General features: G+C 52.8%; 1 protein-coding gene across 4 annotated transcripts in view; it reads right to left on the bottom strand.

Annotated features, from left to right (window-relative positions):
* The window catches only part of Cdh22 (cadherin 22), a 117,542-nt gene that overhangs the window by 37,988 nt on the left and 63,283 nt on the right, over positions 1-16,271 (bottom strand). For 3 of the 4 annotated variants that reach the window (XM_060382841.1, XM_021638306.2, XM_060382842.1), the window contains exon 4: positions 5,079-5,198. In XM_060382841.1, coding sequence (XP_060238824.1) covers positions 5,079-5,198 — 120 coding nt within the window. Of the gene's footprint in view, positions 1-5,078; positions 5,199-8,465; positions 8,707-16,271 lie in introns of those variants that run through there. The other variant, XM_060382843.1, reaches the window with a different exon arrangement.

Below are 16,271 nucleotides of genomic sequence, written 5' to 3'. Positions count from 1 at the left end.
ACAACCGTGAGCACTCATTCTCACTTCCCATCTCGCTTGAGACAGGGTCTCTTACTCACTGCCTGGTACCCAAGCTATGGTCTGCAAGCTCCTGGGAGTTCTGCCTCGCTTCTCATCACACCACACCACACCATGTACACGCATACGCAGAAACACACACACACGCACACATGCATGCATGCACACACAAACACATGCTCCCATACAAACACACACACACACATATACACATGCACACACACACACATACACACACATGCGGCATTAGGGAACTGAACTCAGGGCTTGCATTTTACCCACTGACCCAACAGGTCTCCTGTTTCAAAGATTCCTGGCCCATCTTTTTCTTTGTAACCTGGGTTGGGTTACAAAGAAAAAAGACAAGCCCCAGGGGGCAGAGATTCAGTCTGGTCTTTGGTCAGCCTAAGTATCTACAGGGTTTGGGGGGAAGTGCTCAGTTACCAACTGAAACGCTTGAGTGGCCTCTTCTGCCTCCTTCCTGTCCTCCTCACCCAGGTGGCTGGTTCCCTGTCAGAACAAAAATCTACAAGGCTGAAAGTGGAGCTGAGTTCACCATCCCGACCCTGGGACCCAGCTCACGGTAGCTGCTTAGCAAGTCTGAGCTGTATCCCCTCTAGGACCGGTGGCCGTCCTTGGCACAGGTGTGACTTTTTAGCCAAGATCCTGACATCTCTGAGGGAGTCTCTCCGTTCATGCTGAGGCGGTGGCAGGCAGGGGCTGGTAATCACAACCTGGCCGTGGCTGCCCATGGCCGTGTTCTGACCGGGGTCCCCAGATCCCGCTGTTGTTTCTGCCCCGCCTCCTCGAGATGCTGCAGAAGGGGACCTGGAGCCTGCACGATGCCTCATTAGCCCGCAAATGCCATCCCTGTCGCCCCTGTGGGGGGCTGGCTGGCAGGCCTGGCCTTTAAAACACACAAGTTAATTCCTCCTCTGGCACTGGGCCCCGTGGCGCAGCCCCGCCCCCTCCCTTCCTCACACCTTCCTCGCGGGCCTCGCTGCGGCTCTGCTCCCTGCTAGCTGCGCAGCGAGAACAGACTGTACCTCGCAGTGGCGGCTAAATATAGCCCCGCATCGGCGGAATATTCCTGGCTAGGGAAATGGAACCGGGGCTGGCAGTGGTGCCAGGGTGACTGTGGAAGTGAGGCTGGGGTACGGAGGGGAGATCCAGTGCATTCTGGGAAACGTCAGAGTGGACCCCTTTCACATACAGAAGCTGAAGGGATTCCAACAGGGACCCCACGGGGACTCCTTCACCTGGCTTGAAAAGAGTCCCTTTTCTGGCTTCCAAGAAACGGTTTCTGCTTTTCTGGGCCTGTGGACGCCTCATCTGTCTCACCCCTTTTGACCCTTCTGAGCAGTGGAGGGGGGGTACCCCTCAGAGAGTGGAAGCCTCCTCACTCTCAGGGAGTCTAACCTTTCACCTGCCTGTCCTTGCTACCTCCCAAATCCAGTCTTGGCCCTGTTACCCCCTTCCCACACCCATCACCCTCAAAAACCCCTTAATCTTACTCTGGCCTGTGACTGTAGCTCAGGCTGTCTTCAAACGCACAGAGATCCCTGCACCAAGCAAGGGCTGTGTAGAGCGCATCACCCACTCCTTGTCCGATGACCTCACTGCTTATCCCTAGAATTCCCCGTGCCCCTCACTTTATCTGGCTCTGAGTTCCAGGGTCATAGAAAAGCCTGCCCAGGTTTCTGCACCTCCATCTAATCCTTTAGGCCTGGCATTATGCTTTAATAGGCCTGTGCTTGTTTTCTGTATTTCTTTCTCTAGTCGAACCTCCAGGAGGGCAGTTTTGCTGCCATCTCCCAAGCGCCTAGCATATACGCAGGCCTGTACTGACTGAATGAACCCAAGAGGTCTCCCCCTGCATTCCTACAAGCTCGAGAGTGAGTCTACAGGGTGAGGAGGGGCACTAAAGCTGAAGATGCTGAAGTGAGAAAAGGGGGTGCAGTGAGATCATGCAAGGGGCAGGCATTGGGCAGGCTGGAGTCCCTGATTCCCCCCTCACCCGTCTCCCGCAGTTATGGGACATTTCAAAAGCCTCAACCATTCTCAGAGCTCCGTGTTCATAACTTAGATGGGTGGCTAAACCTTCTAGACGTTTCTTTCTCTCTCTTCCCTGGCACAGTTAAAGCTGGATTATTTAAGATACTTTTTTATTTTTATTTTACATGGATGAATGCTTGCCTGTATGTGTGTATGTGTACTGTGTGCATGCGGTGCCTTCGGGGGCCAGAAAAGGGTGTCGGATACCTGGAACTGGAGTTACAGATAGCTGTAAGCAGCCATGTGGTGTGCTGGGAACCGAACTTGGGTCCTCTGGAAGATCAGCCAATCCTGTTTTTATTTTTCAAATTTGTTTATTCACTTTACATCCCCATGGCAGACACCTCCCTCCTCTTCTCCTGGTCCCACCCTCCTACCCTCTCCCTTCTTTCTCCCTTCTCCTCCTCAGAAAAGGGGAGCCCATTCGCATCAGGACTAAGGGCATCCTCTTTCCCTGAGGCCTGACAAGGCAGCCCAGCCAGGGGAAAGTGATCCAAAAGCAGATAACAGAGTCCATGTCAGAGACAGCCCCTCCTCTACTTGGTAGAAAACTCTCATCAAGACTGAGAAGACTGAGCTGCCCACCAGTTACACACACACACACACACACACACATATATATATATGTGGGGGCTAGGATCAGTCCATGGTCCTCTTTGGTTGGTCAGCCTTTATGAGCCCTTATAGTCCTTAGTTGATTCTGTTGGTCTTCTTGTAGAGTTCTTACCCCTCTAGGTCCCCCTGTCCTTCCCCTACCTCTCCACAAGCCTCCCCAAACTCTACTTAATGTTTGCTCTTAATTGCTGCACTATCTCTCCAGTCCCTAAGGTTGGATTCTTTAGCTCTGCTCCAGACCCTGGGACACATGAACCAATCCCTTTCTTGTAGAGTTCCCTTAGCTTACTTCCTCCTGTTCCTACGGGAGGCACCACTAAGCTATATGACCACAGGACACTAAGGTGAGGGAGGACGCAGGGGTTCCACTCTGCCTAGTGTCTGCCCCTTGCAAGGTCCACTGCATGCCTTCTCTTTCTTCAGCATCCCAACACAGTCAATCCCAACCTTCATCAACTCGGGTCTCCTAACTAGCCAGGTGGTGGGAAAGGGCCAGCTTTTGACTTTCTCGTCTTTTGTGCTGGACACCTAGGCTCTGGGGCCTTTTCTGCTTCCAATCCCTGTCTCAGAGCCAAGCTCACTTGCTGTCACCCAAGGGATCTTGTTAAAATGAAAACCCGAACATGTCACTTCCCCGCTCAGAAGTCATCAATGAACCCACAGCGTCGGTGAGGAGGAGGGATCAGGGCACGGCAGTCTGAGGGTTGGGAGTGGAATCTGGTACCTCTAGGCATTATCTGTTGAGATTTCAAATACATGTGCTCTGTGACCCAGCATTTCCACTTCCTGAAAATTACCCTGCAGATACACTCACACTGGCACAAGCTGATGTATGTGCGAGGTTATTCGTGGTAGCGCCGTTTGTTGTAGCAAATGATTGGAAACAGGGTACGTGTCCATCAGGAGGGGACTAGCGAAATAAATTTCAGTATATCCATAACAGGCATCAAATAAAAGAATGAGGGCACTCTTTACGGACTGATATGGAGCCATCCTCGAGATGTATTGTTAAGCAAAAGCAGCAAGCTATGTGTACGGCAAAGCAGAGAAGATAAACATGCGTGCCCTATTTCCTTATACATGCATAGCAGAGCTCTGCAAATATCCACAAGAAAATTACATCGGTTGCCTTGGGGACACAGGCAAGGTGGCTTGGGGACCAGATGAGGTGAAGGATTGCTGCTAAATACTCATTTGAACTTTTTGAATTTTGAACCCTGAGATGTTCTATCTATTTTCAAAATGACTTAATGTTTTTCAAGTGAGCGAGTCTGAGATTGTCCCGACCCTACCCACCAGCCGCTACCTGTGAGGCTGCGGCGGCTGGGGACAGGGAGTGGAGCACTTTCTTCTTAGCATTTCTTTAATGTTTGAATGCTTTCCTGAAATGTCTTGCTTTTGCGAGGAGGTTAGAATAATGAAGATATTATGTGTAAGAGAACACAATTAAACTGAGCTCATAGACTAGATTCCTCCCTCTCCTCCCCAAACCAAACCAAACAAACACATGAACAAAAAACCAAAGCCAAATCCATCACACACACCCACACGCGCTGTCCTTAGATTCCACTTGAGCTCCTGAGCCCTGCCAGCCTGGACTCGTGCACCCCACGTCCCCTCCCCTAGCTGCCCCGTGCCATACCTTCTCTTTAGGTCTCTAGGTGCCTTCCCTCACCTCTCCATCTGATTTTTGTTATCGGATGCCTCAAATCCCAATTGTCCCAGCAAATGCCCAGGCCACCACTGCAGTTCCATGGACCATCTATGGCATCTGATAACCATCTCATCTTCCTATCCCGGGGTCAACGAGAATGGCCCACAGGAGGAGCCATTGTCAGCAGCTCTCCCAGCTGTGTGACCTCTGTGACCTTCTGCCTCTCTGAACCTCTGTCTTCACTGGCACTCTCCCAGGGTTCTCAGAGAATCGGCAGGGTCTAAGCTCGGGGTGAGTGAAGAGGAGCATGCTGGGTGCTCAGTGGTGCAAATGTGGGTGAGGGGTAAATGAGGAAGCCTCACCTTATCTTTCCATCAAATCAACAGCTGCTGCAGGAGCAGAGCTTAATACCTGCCTAAAAGGAGCTCCTCCCAGAACACACTTGTGACCCCATACCACACCAGGATCGGTAGTTCCAAGAGGCCAAGTTCAGACACATGAGGCCCTTAGAGGGTATAGACAGCTATGCCCCCACACCCCCGCCTCCTGCCTTTCCTCTTTACTCCTCTTCTTGCAGGAGACTCCATTCACTTTTCCCTGCCCACCCACCCACACTTCCAGAGTCTCCTGGAACCCAAGATGCCAGTCTACACACGGTCTGTGCTCCCTCAGCATTGCTGGGTCATCAGGCTTGGTGATCTGCCCTGGGTTCCGCCACTCTGACCCCACCCCTCACCTGTCTTGGAGTCCACTGTGAAGTGTTGCTCGCCATCCAGCACGCTGTATACCAGCCGGGCGCTGCTGCCGTAAGTTGGGTCATCCGCGTCCGAGGCCATCACCTGCATCACAGACGTGCCTGGGCCCGGGGGACCAAGCAAGACAACGATCATACAGCGGTCACCTGGAACTTTGTGTCCCTGTCCTCTCCTGGTCCTAGGGAAGCCACGAAAGGAGGAGGCCCTCTGGGAATATACTAGGTCACCATTCTGCAGCCCTGCCCTCACACTGAGGCCCAACCTGCTTCCTGCATCTGTGTCCCATGGCCTTCCTAGGGACACAGATGACCATGTAACCGTATCTGGATTCAAGTACCCTTTGGTTCCCAGATGTAGGACCAGCAAGGGAATCTTAGTTTCTCCTCCAAAATGGGCAGAATGCCAGTCCTTGGCCTGCAGGGCAAGTGGGAGGATGGATTTGATATTCCCAGTACCGTGCAGCTAAGGGCAGTCCCTCAAAGGCAGAGAGAACAGTCATAATCTATGTAGTTGTGAGGCACAGTCAGAGCTGGGACTAGAAAGCAGGCCCCTGGGGGTCTTTAGTCACTCCAGCCCCTCTGGATCCATTTTAGACTCAGCCACCTGTCTTCCCTCTCCGCGACAGCAGAGAGAAGTACAGCCAAGCTCACTAGGCCCCAGAGGCTGGGGTCTCCTGCCCCCCCCAGGCAGGAGGACGGCAGTGGGTAGCTCCCCTTTGAAAAGTGCTATAGGCCACGATGCCCTCTTGCCCCTCCCCCCTGATGCCCAGACAGCACTGCCCCCCACAAGTCACACACGCTTTTCCTCATGCTCTGCACGTAGGCTGCTGGGGAGAGCATAAATTGGATAAAAGTCCATCAAACAGCGGCAATTAAGTTATTGATTTTCGACGCTGCCTCATTAAACTGGGAGCTTCTCCCGGCCTGTCCCAGAGATGGCTCTAATTTGACATCATGTTCAATTTGACGAAAGCAGGGCTTGGGACGTGAGGCTGGACCAGTGGGGGAGGGGCAGATGGAAGGACCAGGGGAATCTTTCTTGGCAAAAAGTGTCTGTGTGTTTGTGTTGCGGGGTGTGTGTGTGTGTGTGTATGTGTGTGTGTGTAAGATCCAGTGAGATCTTTGTGGGGTTCAGGATATGACCCAAAGGGAAGGAGACTGAGACCTTACATCTGGGTGATGTCCTCAGCTGGATGCCCTGTGGGGACCTGGGTGAGACCCTCTTGGGGCTGAGCTGGGCTCCCCGGACCAGCAAGCAGCCTGCTGGGAGGTGAGGCCAGTTCACTGCTTGGCTAATGAGGGAGTCTGCATGTGCCAGTGCAGCAATTCTGCTGAGCCCAGCCTGCTGCCCGCCTCTCCCGCCTCCAGCCCGGGGCCCTCCATCATTCCAGACAGACACATGTATTTATTTTTCACTCCTTTGCATTTCTCATTTTCCTCTCTCAGTCCCTCTCCCAGCTGCCGGGGCCTCCTGAGCAGGCCCTGCAATGCACCTCTCTTTGCTAGCTACAGCTCCATGCCAACCACACCTGAATTGCCCTAAGAAGTTGAGGAGGGGGAACAAACTCTTCCTTATGATGTTGATGACCCAGGGTTGCCAACTTAGGGCCAAGGACACAGCTCCAATCGCAGAGGAAGGAAGCAGTGAATTTCTGTTGAGCACCTACTGCGGTGTAACTGGAATCACAGCCCCCCTTTTTTTTTTTTCGAGACAGGGTTTCTCTGTCCTGGACTCACTTTGTAGAGCAGGCTGGCCTTGAACTCACAGAGACACACCTGCCTCTACCTCCCAGGTGCTGGGATTAAAGGCATGAGCCATCGTGGCTGGCTACAGCTTCTTATACCGTCTCTAGTCCATGTAGCATTTCAAAGATGCATGGTGGATCACTGAGGAAATGGGCCAGACAGGAAAGATTTGTCTGAGTGTACAGAGCTAGGACGTGGTGAAATTTGAACACAGGACTACACTGTCAGAGCCCTTTTGGGGGCTGTCAGCGCAGGCCCAGTGACTTTGGGGGAGGTGGTCTGGTCAGACATTGATCTGACACATGCCAGAACTCTTTTGTGCCTCGACACAGGTGGCAGTCTCAGGGGGGTGTGTGCCCATTGTCCCCCCTCACACCCCAGCTGTGTGCAGTGGTGCAGCTGGGCCTCCCTCACAGAGGCACCGGAGTGGGAGAGGACACAAAAAGTGTCAGGCTCTCTATGGGTGCCCCATAAATAGGGCCACTGTAACCGTTACCAGGCAGTCTCCCTGTGTCTTCCCTGGCTGTTTCTTCCATCCCACAGGCAAGTCACAATGCTGGGCTGAGTGACTCCCTGGGGACATGGCTGAGCTCACTCTCTCTCTCCCTGACTGCATCCCAGGGACTCCCTCGGGGATGCTGGAATCATTTCCCCAATCCGGGATTCTTTATGGCGGCCATTACAGTTAATGCCGACACGTGGGGATGCTGAAGGGTCAGTGATTCGCCATGGTTCCCCCAGGGCCCTGGGGAACTGGCTTCCTTAGGTCACACATCCCCTCCCCACCAGTCAGAAGCAGCCCCCCCCCGGATTGCCACATAGAAGGATGCCAGCTGTGAGATCACTTTGGGGTCACTCCTCTCCCCAGGTCAACCACCATAGCCTCTTGCCAAGCAGCTCACAGTGCGTCGTCAGGCTTCTTCTGTCCTCATGTTGAGTCTGTGACACAGATTGCAGGGGTGGACGGGAAACAAATCTCACTTTCCGGCTTTTGGGTAAGCATTCACACCATGGCCCAACATGAAGCCGCCAACGTGGTGCCAAATGGCCCACAGAGTTTCTAAAAGTCAACGTCCAGCTTTGGAGAGTGGAAACCCATGGCCAGACACTAGTACTCAGCAACCGTGATGGCGTTACACACACAGAAGAATTCTTTCATACCACACACTGTGCTGTGAGCCCTTTCGGCACACCAGCACAGGAAATCTACACAAAAGCCTTGCAGTCAGATCCGTTAAGATTTCCAGATTACTAACACCTGTGATGCCAACCTTCAAGGGGGCCAGGATGGGAAGTTACTGTACTTTTGAGGCCAGGCTGTGCTACAGGGTGGGTTCTTATCTTGAAAAGCAAACCAAAAAAAAAAAAAAAAAAAAAAGTTCTCTTTACAGATGAGGTAGCCGAGGCTGAGTTGAAGGATAAGCCTCTTTACCTCTTGGTGCCTCAGCTTTCTCATTTGTGAAGGAGGGAAAAAAAAGAGTACTCGCTTCCCCGGCTGGAGCCTGTCAAGAACAAAGAGCCCCGTGATCATCACCAAGGACAGTACCCTCACCCCCATTCCACAGGCTGGGACATCAGCTGGGCAGGATTTCAGTGCAGGGTGGATCGGATGTCAAGACTCACCTGTTCGGCCTTCCAGGTAGAAAGAGGGAATTGGCCGGAGTTGAGATAAACTGCTGAGTGAAAGAGGAAAGCGTCCGAGAAAGCAGAAGGCAGGGGTGGAAGACGAGGGTTGCCGCGCAGACTGCTGCCTGACCATCCCTGCTTTAGTGCTGCTTACGTGCCTAAACCAAGATGGGACTAGGAAGGGCCACCCGCCTGATTTGGGGTAAGCAGGATCTCAGGGCTCAGGGATCCACGAGGAATGCTGAATGTGGGAAGTGGTCCTCAGCACAGACTCCGATGGTGCTCAGCCTGGCCACACATTAGCATCCTCTGGGAGCTTTAAAATAAAACTGACACCGAGCCTCCAATTAAATAGGACCAGTTAAATAGGACTCTGGGTGGAGCCCAGGCAAGGGCATTTTTTATAAGTTCCCTGCAGGGCTCAGAATGGATTAAGTGTGGACCTGACCCCTGCCTGAACCAGGAAGGAAACTGAGTAACAGGAGTAGCCAATGACATCCTGAGGTCATTTCTCCAATACGCAGTAGGGAGACATTTCAACCTAGATCTTCCTGGCCAGGATGTCACTCTCCAGACACCCTGGACCTGCGCTGAAGGTGACATCAAGAAGAACAGCAAGCCTGCCTTGTGCTCTAGGTCCCTGAGGCTCCTCCCAGCTGCGGTCAATGTGAGAAGTGGGACCTTCTGAGAGGTGATGTCCCTCTCACTTCCAGGCAGTGTAGGTAGGCTCTGGCATCACATTCCTGGGTCGCACCCCAGTATGTCTTCGCCCTTACTCCACAAGCAAGTCCTTCCCTTTGTTTGGCCAGTTTCCCTCTGTGTAATCTGAGACTCCCTGGGTTTAAAGATGATGGATTTGAGAGGCCAATGGGCCAGATGTATAGCTTGTACTTCACTGCAGCTCATTTTCCAGTCTCTGGATAGTCAGGAGGCACTTAGGGCTAGGTCCTTGGCCCTGAGTGGGAGACCCGCTGGAAGCCAGCACCAGAGAGAGGGGACTTGTCTGCTGCTCATCTCTGATTTATCAGGGTGGCTCTGTTGCTATTCATCATGGCTGGTCTCTTAGCACAGGCTATCCATGGGGTACAAGAGGCCCCAGCAGGCTCCAGGGGAAGGTGGTGCTATGCGGGGTGGAGCTGGAAGACCACAGAGGCAAACTCTCACTCCAGCCCTTTTCCAGGCGCCACGAGTCGCTCTAGTATCCCCACCTCATAGGTTCCCCGAAATCCCCCGTCTCTAAAGAGTCAATAATATTTCATCCCTCGTGCATCCAGGATGTGGAGACCCCTTAATGAGATTAAAGAGATTAAGTGCTTTGGCAAAGCTCAGAGTCCTCCCCTGGCTGAGGCGACCAAGTGTCATTATAATGAAGATGTTTCTAATTGTCATCTTCCTTTACCTCCATGCCTCCCTGCTGGGCCTGGGGATACCCTGGGCTCACATTTAGCTATTCCAACATTTGTAAAAACAGAATCCCACCCCCTGCTGCTGCCAGCACCGTGTGGAATGCTTTCTATTAAAATTTAAAAACCACTTGTCAAGTCCCTGGAAACACTCAGATTACACAGGAAACAAGCCCCTTCTCCAAGTCCGCCCCCCCCACCCCCTCCCCGTCTCCTCCCAAGTCCCTCTTGGATCATCACTTATAATGTGGGCTGGCTGGGCTGATCTTGACCTTGCTTCTAGCTGCCCAGCTGGGGCGCTCTAATGTAGATGAATGACCCACAGGGGATGTGGGGAAGTAGCTGCAAGGGAAGGGGAGGTTGCAGGACCTGGGAGGAGGCTAGTCCAGAGACCAGCAACGGGGGAGATGACACAGAAGAGGAGGGGTGGGAAAGTGGGTCAGGGTGGAGAGATGAGGGACTGCATACTTAGGGACAGAAAGTGGGGCAGCTATGACGGCAGAAAGAGGTAGGAACAAGGAGCGTAACAAGCTAGAGTCACAGAAATTGAATAAAGATGGTGCCACAGCAGAAGCGGGATAGCGTGAGGTGAAGCAAGGGGCAAAAGGGTGAGGTGTAACTCTAAGAGGCGAGGGAATCTTTTGCAGAGTCTTTGAACACCTCCCATCACCCCATCTTTCTTTATGGATCTCAGCCACAGTCTTGTCCGTGTGTGTGTGTGTGTGTGTGTGTGTGTGTGTGTGTGTGTGTGATCAGTTCCCCCTCTACTACGGTTTTCCTGATACCCTACCTTAAAGCCCACAAGATCTTCTGTCCTCTCTGCACTCACGTGAGGATGTCATCATGGAGCCCAGAGACCTTGTGTGTTTGGAAAACTGATAATATCAATATCTGTAATAATAGTCAGGCCAATGGCAGAAGGCAGAGGTGGTGAAGAGGGACGGCAAGGGTTGACACAGAGTGCCTTCCCCTTATCTCTCTGCATTTTATTTTTTGAGACAAGGTCTTTCACGGAACCTGGAGCTCACCAGTCCAGTTAGACTCCTGGCTAGCAAGCCATGAGGACATTCCAGTCTCTGCGGCCCCCAAAGATTTGCTTGCTCCTGGGTTTTACTTGGGTAGGGGGGATCCAAACTCAGGTCCCCACACTTGTATCACAAGTGCTTTCCCCGTGAGTCCACCTCTTCAACCCACGGGCATCTTTGCCCTCAGAAGCTATGAGGGCCCAGTGTGTTAGATCTTTGAGAGCAAGATGGTAGCTTTATCAACTTGGCGCTGGGTGCCATGTTGGCTCAGAGCAGGGCACAGGGACAGTGCCCCTGCATGGATCTTTGTTCCGTTTTGTTAGTTTTAATTTGGGGTTTTATTCATCTTCACGTGTGTGGTGTGTGTTGGGGGTGTGTGGGCATGTGTGCAATGGCATGCAAGTGTGTGGAGGTTGGAGGATAACTTGGTGGAGTCAGTTTTCTCCTTATATCCTTACCTGGATCCCAGAGCTAGGGCTCGGGCCATCAGGCCTCGGTGGCAAATACCTTACATGCTGGGCTCCTAGGCTTTGAATGAATAACTTGTTGACGGAAGAGACAAAGTGAGCAGGGACACGCTCCTCCCTGTCCAGATTACCTGGGGTCCCTGGGGTCAACTCTGATGGTCCAGGGCCTCCTTCTGGCACCTGTCTCCACCAGAACCCTCCCAGCCTGTTGTCCCTCCAGCGGGGGAGTAGGAGCTAGTGCTGTTGCTAGGCAAGGAGATGTAGCACATATAGATCTTCCTGGACTTTAATTAAAAACATCTTTAGAAGTCGTCTCTGCAGAGGCCAGCGATTGATTCCTGGCTTGGGCCCTAGGGCTGCTGAGCCACATGCTCTTTGCCTGTGCACAGGACGATTGGCGACTCCTCGATTACTGCTTCCTGCCTTCCAAAAACGATACCCTTGGGAACTGTGGTTCCTCTTTTCCTCTCTGCCACCACCTCCTCAAGCCCCAGATTTGGGAAACAGGCTGCATGCCCTTACACTTTTATTTCCACTCTACTCTTGGACCTCGGTTTTCTTAGCTGCAGAATGGGGTGTCAGCACTTAAGAAAGAGCCTGCGGAGGATGAAATGAGATCAAGGGTAAGAAGCGATTTCAAGCCGTAAAGTACTGTGCAAGGAAGGGTCTCAACTATTACCCCTAAGAAAGCCGCAGATGCTGAGTCCAGGAACTTTGAGTTCTAGTGCCAAGGTCTGTCTCAGCTCTGACTATGGAGCCTCAGACAAGTCACTTTATCTCTCATTGCATTTACTTCCCTGTCAGCAGAATGAAGACAGTAACACCTGCCCTGCTTATTCTCGGGATTGGAGGATAAAGGCGAATCGCTCTGTGAAAGCAGTGTTAGCTGATAGCTATTATTTACTGAATATCCCAAGAAGTGCGGGTTGTACTGCAAAACAGGCTCCTTCCACCCATTAGAGATGCAGCTCACAGAGGAACTGGAGCCAAGGGAGTGGGCCTGTGGCAGAGGCCTGCAACCGTCCACCCTCTGCTGAACCCCAGCCCCGTGGTCCAGCCACACCGGTGCTCCTGTGCTGTCCACCACGGCCCCCACCCTCCCCTGACAGCAGACATGACTAATCTATTGTGGCACTCCTTTCTGCGGAGCCTAAATGGAACCTTCAGGCTCTCCAGTCACCACCCATTGATCGAGGTAGGCGCAGGAGATGAAACTAACCCGTCTCTATTCTGAGGTCGGGTCCGGCGTCCTGTTTCTCTCTGCACCCTGCACACCCAGGTCAGCGCGTGAAGTGGGTCCCAGAAATTCAAAGGGTCTGCTCAGTTTTCTATCTGTGGGCCTCAATACAGAGTACATTCCGGCGAGCATTCGCCATGTCCTTGTCCTCGGGTGACTCTGGGCGTCAAGCACACTGGACGCCAGGCATAGAGTGGGTGCTAATGAACAAGGGCGATGTCATTGTTGTCTGCATCTCCTGCAGTGCCCAGAATAAAGTAGCGGCTAATAAAGACGGATTGAATGGGGGCGTTTTTTGTTTTTACTTACTTATTTATTTATTTTTTTCTGAGACACAGTTTCTCTGTGCCGCCCTGGCTGTTGTCGTTCTGGAACTCACTCTATCGATCAGGCTGGCCTCGAACCCAGAGATCCACCTGCCTCTGCCTCCCGAGGGCTGGGATTAAAGGTGGGTACCACCACTGCCCGGCGGCTGAGGCTCTGTGTTTTCAGTGATGCCAAGCACAGTATTTTGCATACAGTTGGCCCTGATGATGACTGGAAAAGTGGAGCTGGGTCTGGAAGGCCGGGAAGATTCTTGTATCATGAAAGGTGCAGGAATCCCCTCACTGTATCTGAGCCAGGCTGTGACACCTGAGGGGCGGCGCCTGGGCCCCCTACACTGAAAGGCCGTGAGAGAGATAAGCACTTCTCTGTCCAGATTCACCGCTTGTCATCTTCATGAAGCCCCGAGCTTCCGTCCCTGTCTGCGCTGATGTGTCTCCGCCCTAACTCTCCGAGAGCGTTCAGACTCAGAGCCAGGTGTCCCCCAGGCCTTTCGATCTGGGTTCGGGGTGGACACCCCAGTCCTGACCTGCCAGATGAGGAACTGTTCCTCCTTCCATGGCAGCTCCAATACTGAGCTGCTTGGAGCCCTCTCCCCCAGCTCCAGTCATGCACCGACCCCCACGGGCTCTGGCTCTGCTGTTCTTCTTTTCCATTGTCTTTATCATTGCCTTGTACCAGCTGGTGCCCTTGCTCACCTCCCCCTCTCCATCCTTGGTCTGTGGTTTATTATCAACATACAGCTAAGCCATTCTTTAGAAATATGCATCGGATCACGTCACATCTTTGTCCCCATCTTGCTCAGCTGCCACTGAACGCCTCCCAGCAGCCACAAAGTCCTAGTGCTTCAGCCTAAGACCTGCTTTCTGACCAAGCACCGTCACCCTCCCCAGCTTTTCTCCCAGAAATCCTCAAACACGGTGAGCACAGCCTTTGCACCCGTAGCTGCCTGTACCTGTGATGTTCTTTGAACTGCGGTGGCAGTTCAAGCGCTGTACCCTGTACCCAACCCAGCAGCAGCCCCTGGGAATCTGTTATCATTTCTAACAGCCGCGCCTGCCTGATTGGAGACCCTGGGGTGTGGCTGGGGTGGAGCTCCCGTGCTTGGAGCTCTCACCTACCTCGTGTGAGCTGAGTCTGATCCCCAGCACTGCAAAGAAAGAAGAAAGGAAGGAGCCCCGGGGGTATGGCTGTGTTAACTAGCTCTCCAGGTAATTTGGGTATGCACCAGAGTCGGAAAACCTTGCTTCCGAGCTGCTCCTCCTTTAACTTCCCTTCTTTCACTGTGTGATTCAACAGTCTCATAAAAGAAGAATTTCGGGCTCTGTGGATAAGGCGTTTGCCGTGTAAATGTGTGGGTTCGAGTTCTAATCCCCAGATCCGTATAAAGCTGGCTGAGCTCGTGCACACTTGTCGGCCCTGTGCTCCTAGAGCAAGATGGGAAATCACCAGCAGCTTACAAACCAGCTAGCATGGCCATACAGGGGCAAACAAAACCAAGGTGATGGCAAGGACCAACACCGGAGGCTGCCCTCTGACCTGCTCCCGTTCTCTGTATGGTGCCCACACTCACATACTCCAACATGCACCCACATACATAGCCACCCCGACACACATCCAAAAAGGGGGATAATTTCCTTCAAATCCTAGCCAGTCCCATTCCTGTCCCTCCCTTCTGTGTGGCCTCCTGGCAATCCCCAGTACAGGACACAGTGCCTGGCATGTGCCTGTGGCACTAAAGACCCCTGCCCCCAACGCTCAGCAAGTAACTCTGACCCCTGGGGGAGGACAGGGGCTTGCTCAAGGTCACGGGGTTGTCGGGGCTGCCAACTGTCTGCTGAGGACTTGCTTCTTCCCTGCATCATCCCCAGCGTGGGCTGGCATCCCCCCCCCCCAAGAAGCGTGGTTCATCGGCCCCGGGCGCACTTCCCTTCTCTTTTAAGCTCTGAGTGGTTTAATTTGCGAGCACAGCTGCCTTTCAAGTCGCAAGCTGCGTCCCTGCTCTCTCTGATCTCGGAAGCTGCCCGATCCTCGGCCGCTTGTTGGCCCCTCCCTGCTCAGCTGGGACCAGGAGGCTCAGTTAATTGTGACTGATTTTCAAAGCCTCCCGGAGTCTCCGTGTGCACCCAGTGCCGGATCCACTTCTTCAAAAAGTTACTCAAATAAAATCAACTAATTTAATTTCTGCCTTTTCCCGCCCCCTCTTTGGTTCCCCAGCTTGTCCAGAGTGAGTCACCCTGCCTTCCTCTCTTCTGAGTGCTATCTGAGTTCAGGCTGGGACTCAGGCCAGGGCCTCCCACACTCTGAGGGACCTGGGATGCACTCTTGCCCATCTCTTGAGTTCGGTTTCCCCATCTCTGAAATAAGAACCCTCGCCTCTCCGGCAGCCTGGAAGCCAAGGGCAGGGGTCAGTTCTAACGCTCAGCGGCTTCAGGACCCCGATGCGCCTGCTCTTCCCTTTGGGTCCTGGTGCTCCTATCTGTTCAGTGGGAGTGCTGACAGCAGTTTCGGCTTGCTAGTCAGGTGAGAGTGAGGTGAAGGTGGCAGAGCCACCTTGGTGAATGCGGCCTGCCCCTTGCCAGCCTTTCCCTACAGTATGGTAGACAGAACTTTCCTGAGGCTTTCTTGAAAGTCACGTAGATATACCCCTGTTTCCTTTCCTAGCATCTACTCTCTCCAGCTTTCTGGTAACTTTCTGTGAAAGTGTGGAAGTCAGAGAGATGGTTGAGCAGGTAAAAGCACCGGCCAGGCAAGCCTTGATGACCTGAATCTGAGCCATGGACCAATAAAAAAGCAGGATGTGGTAGCACATATCTGTAACCCAAGCACTTTCTACAGCAAGATGGGACACAGAGACAGGAGAATAGACTGGAAGCCCAGAGGCCAGCTGGCTTTGAGTAAGGGACACAGCAGCAGAACCAAGAGAGACTCTGCCTCAAAGCAAGGTGGAAGGATGGGCTGGTGAGGTGGCTCAGGTGATAAAGGCGCTCGCCATGCAGGGCTGACCACCCGAGCTCAATCTCAGAACCCACAGTGGAAGGAAAGAACCGACTCCCAAAAGCTGTCAATGACCTTCACAGACCTGTGGCTTGCATGCACCTGCACGTGTTATACGTACATACATACAAATATACATGTATGTATAATATATACACATATACAAACATACATGTATGTATAATACATGTATATGTGTCTGTGCATGTTTTCAATTTAAAAAACCCCACATGTCAGTTTCGGGGAAAGCTAGACAAGACCATGTTTTCTTGGGCCGGAGATTACATGAGGGCTGCTGGGCTTGGGAAGTCAGGGATTTGAGCTGCCTCTGGCTTGCTTGTGACCTTGGA

Source organism: Meriones unguiculatus, chromosome 4 (genome assembly GCF_030254825.1).
Source record: "Meriones unguiculatus strain TT.TT164.6M chromosome 4, Bangor_MerUng_6.1, whole genome shotgun sequence".
Lineage (NCBI taxonomy): Eukaryota > Metazoa > Chordata > Mammalia > Rodentia > Muridae > Meriones > Meriones unguiculatus.
The sequence above is the reverse complement of the archived record's forward strand: the minus strand, read 5'-3'. Positions and strand labels throughout refer to the sequence as shown.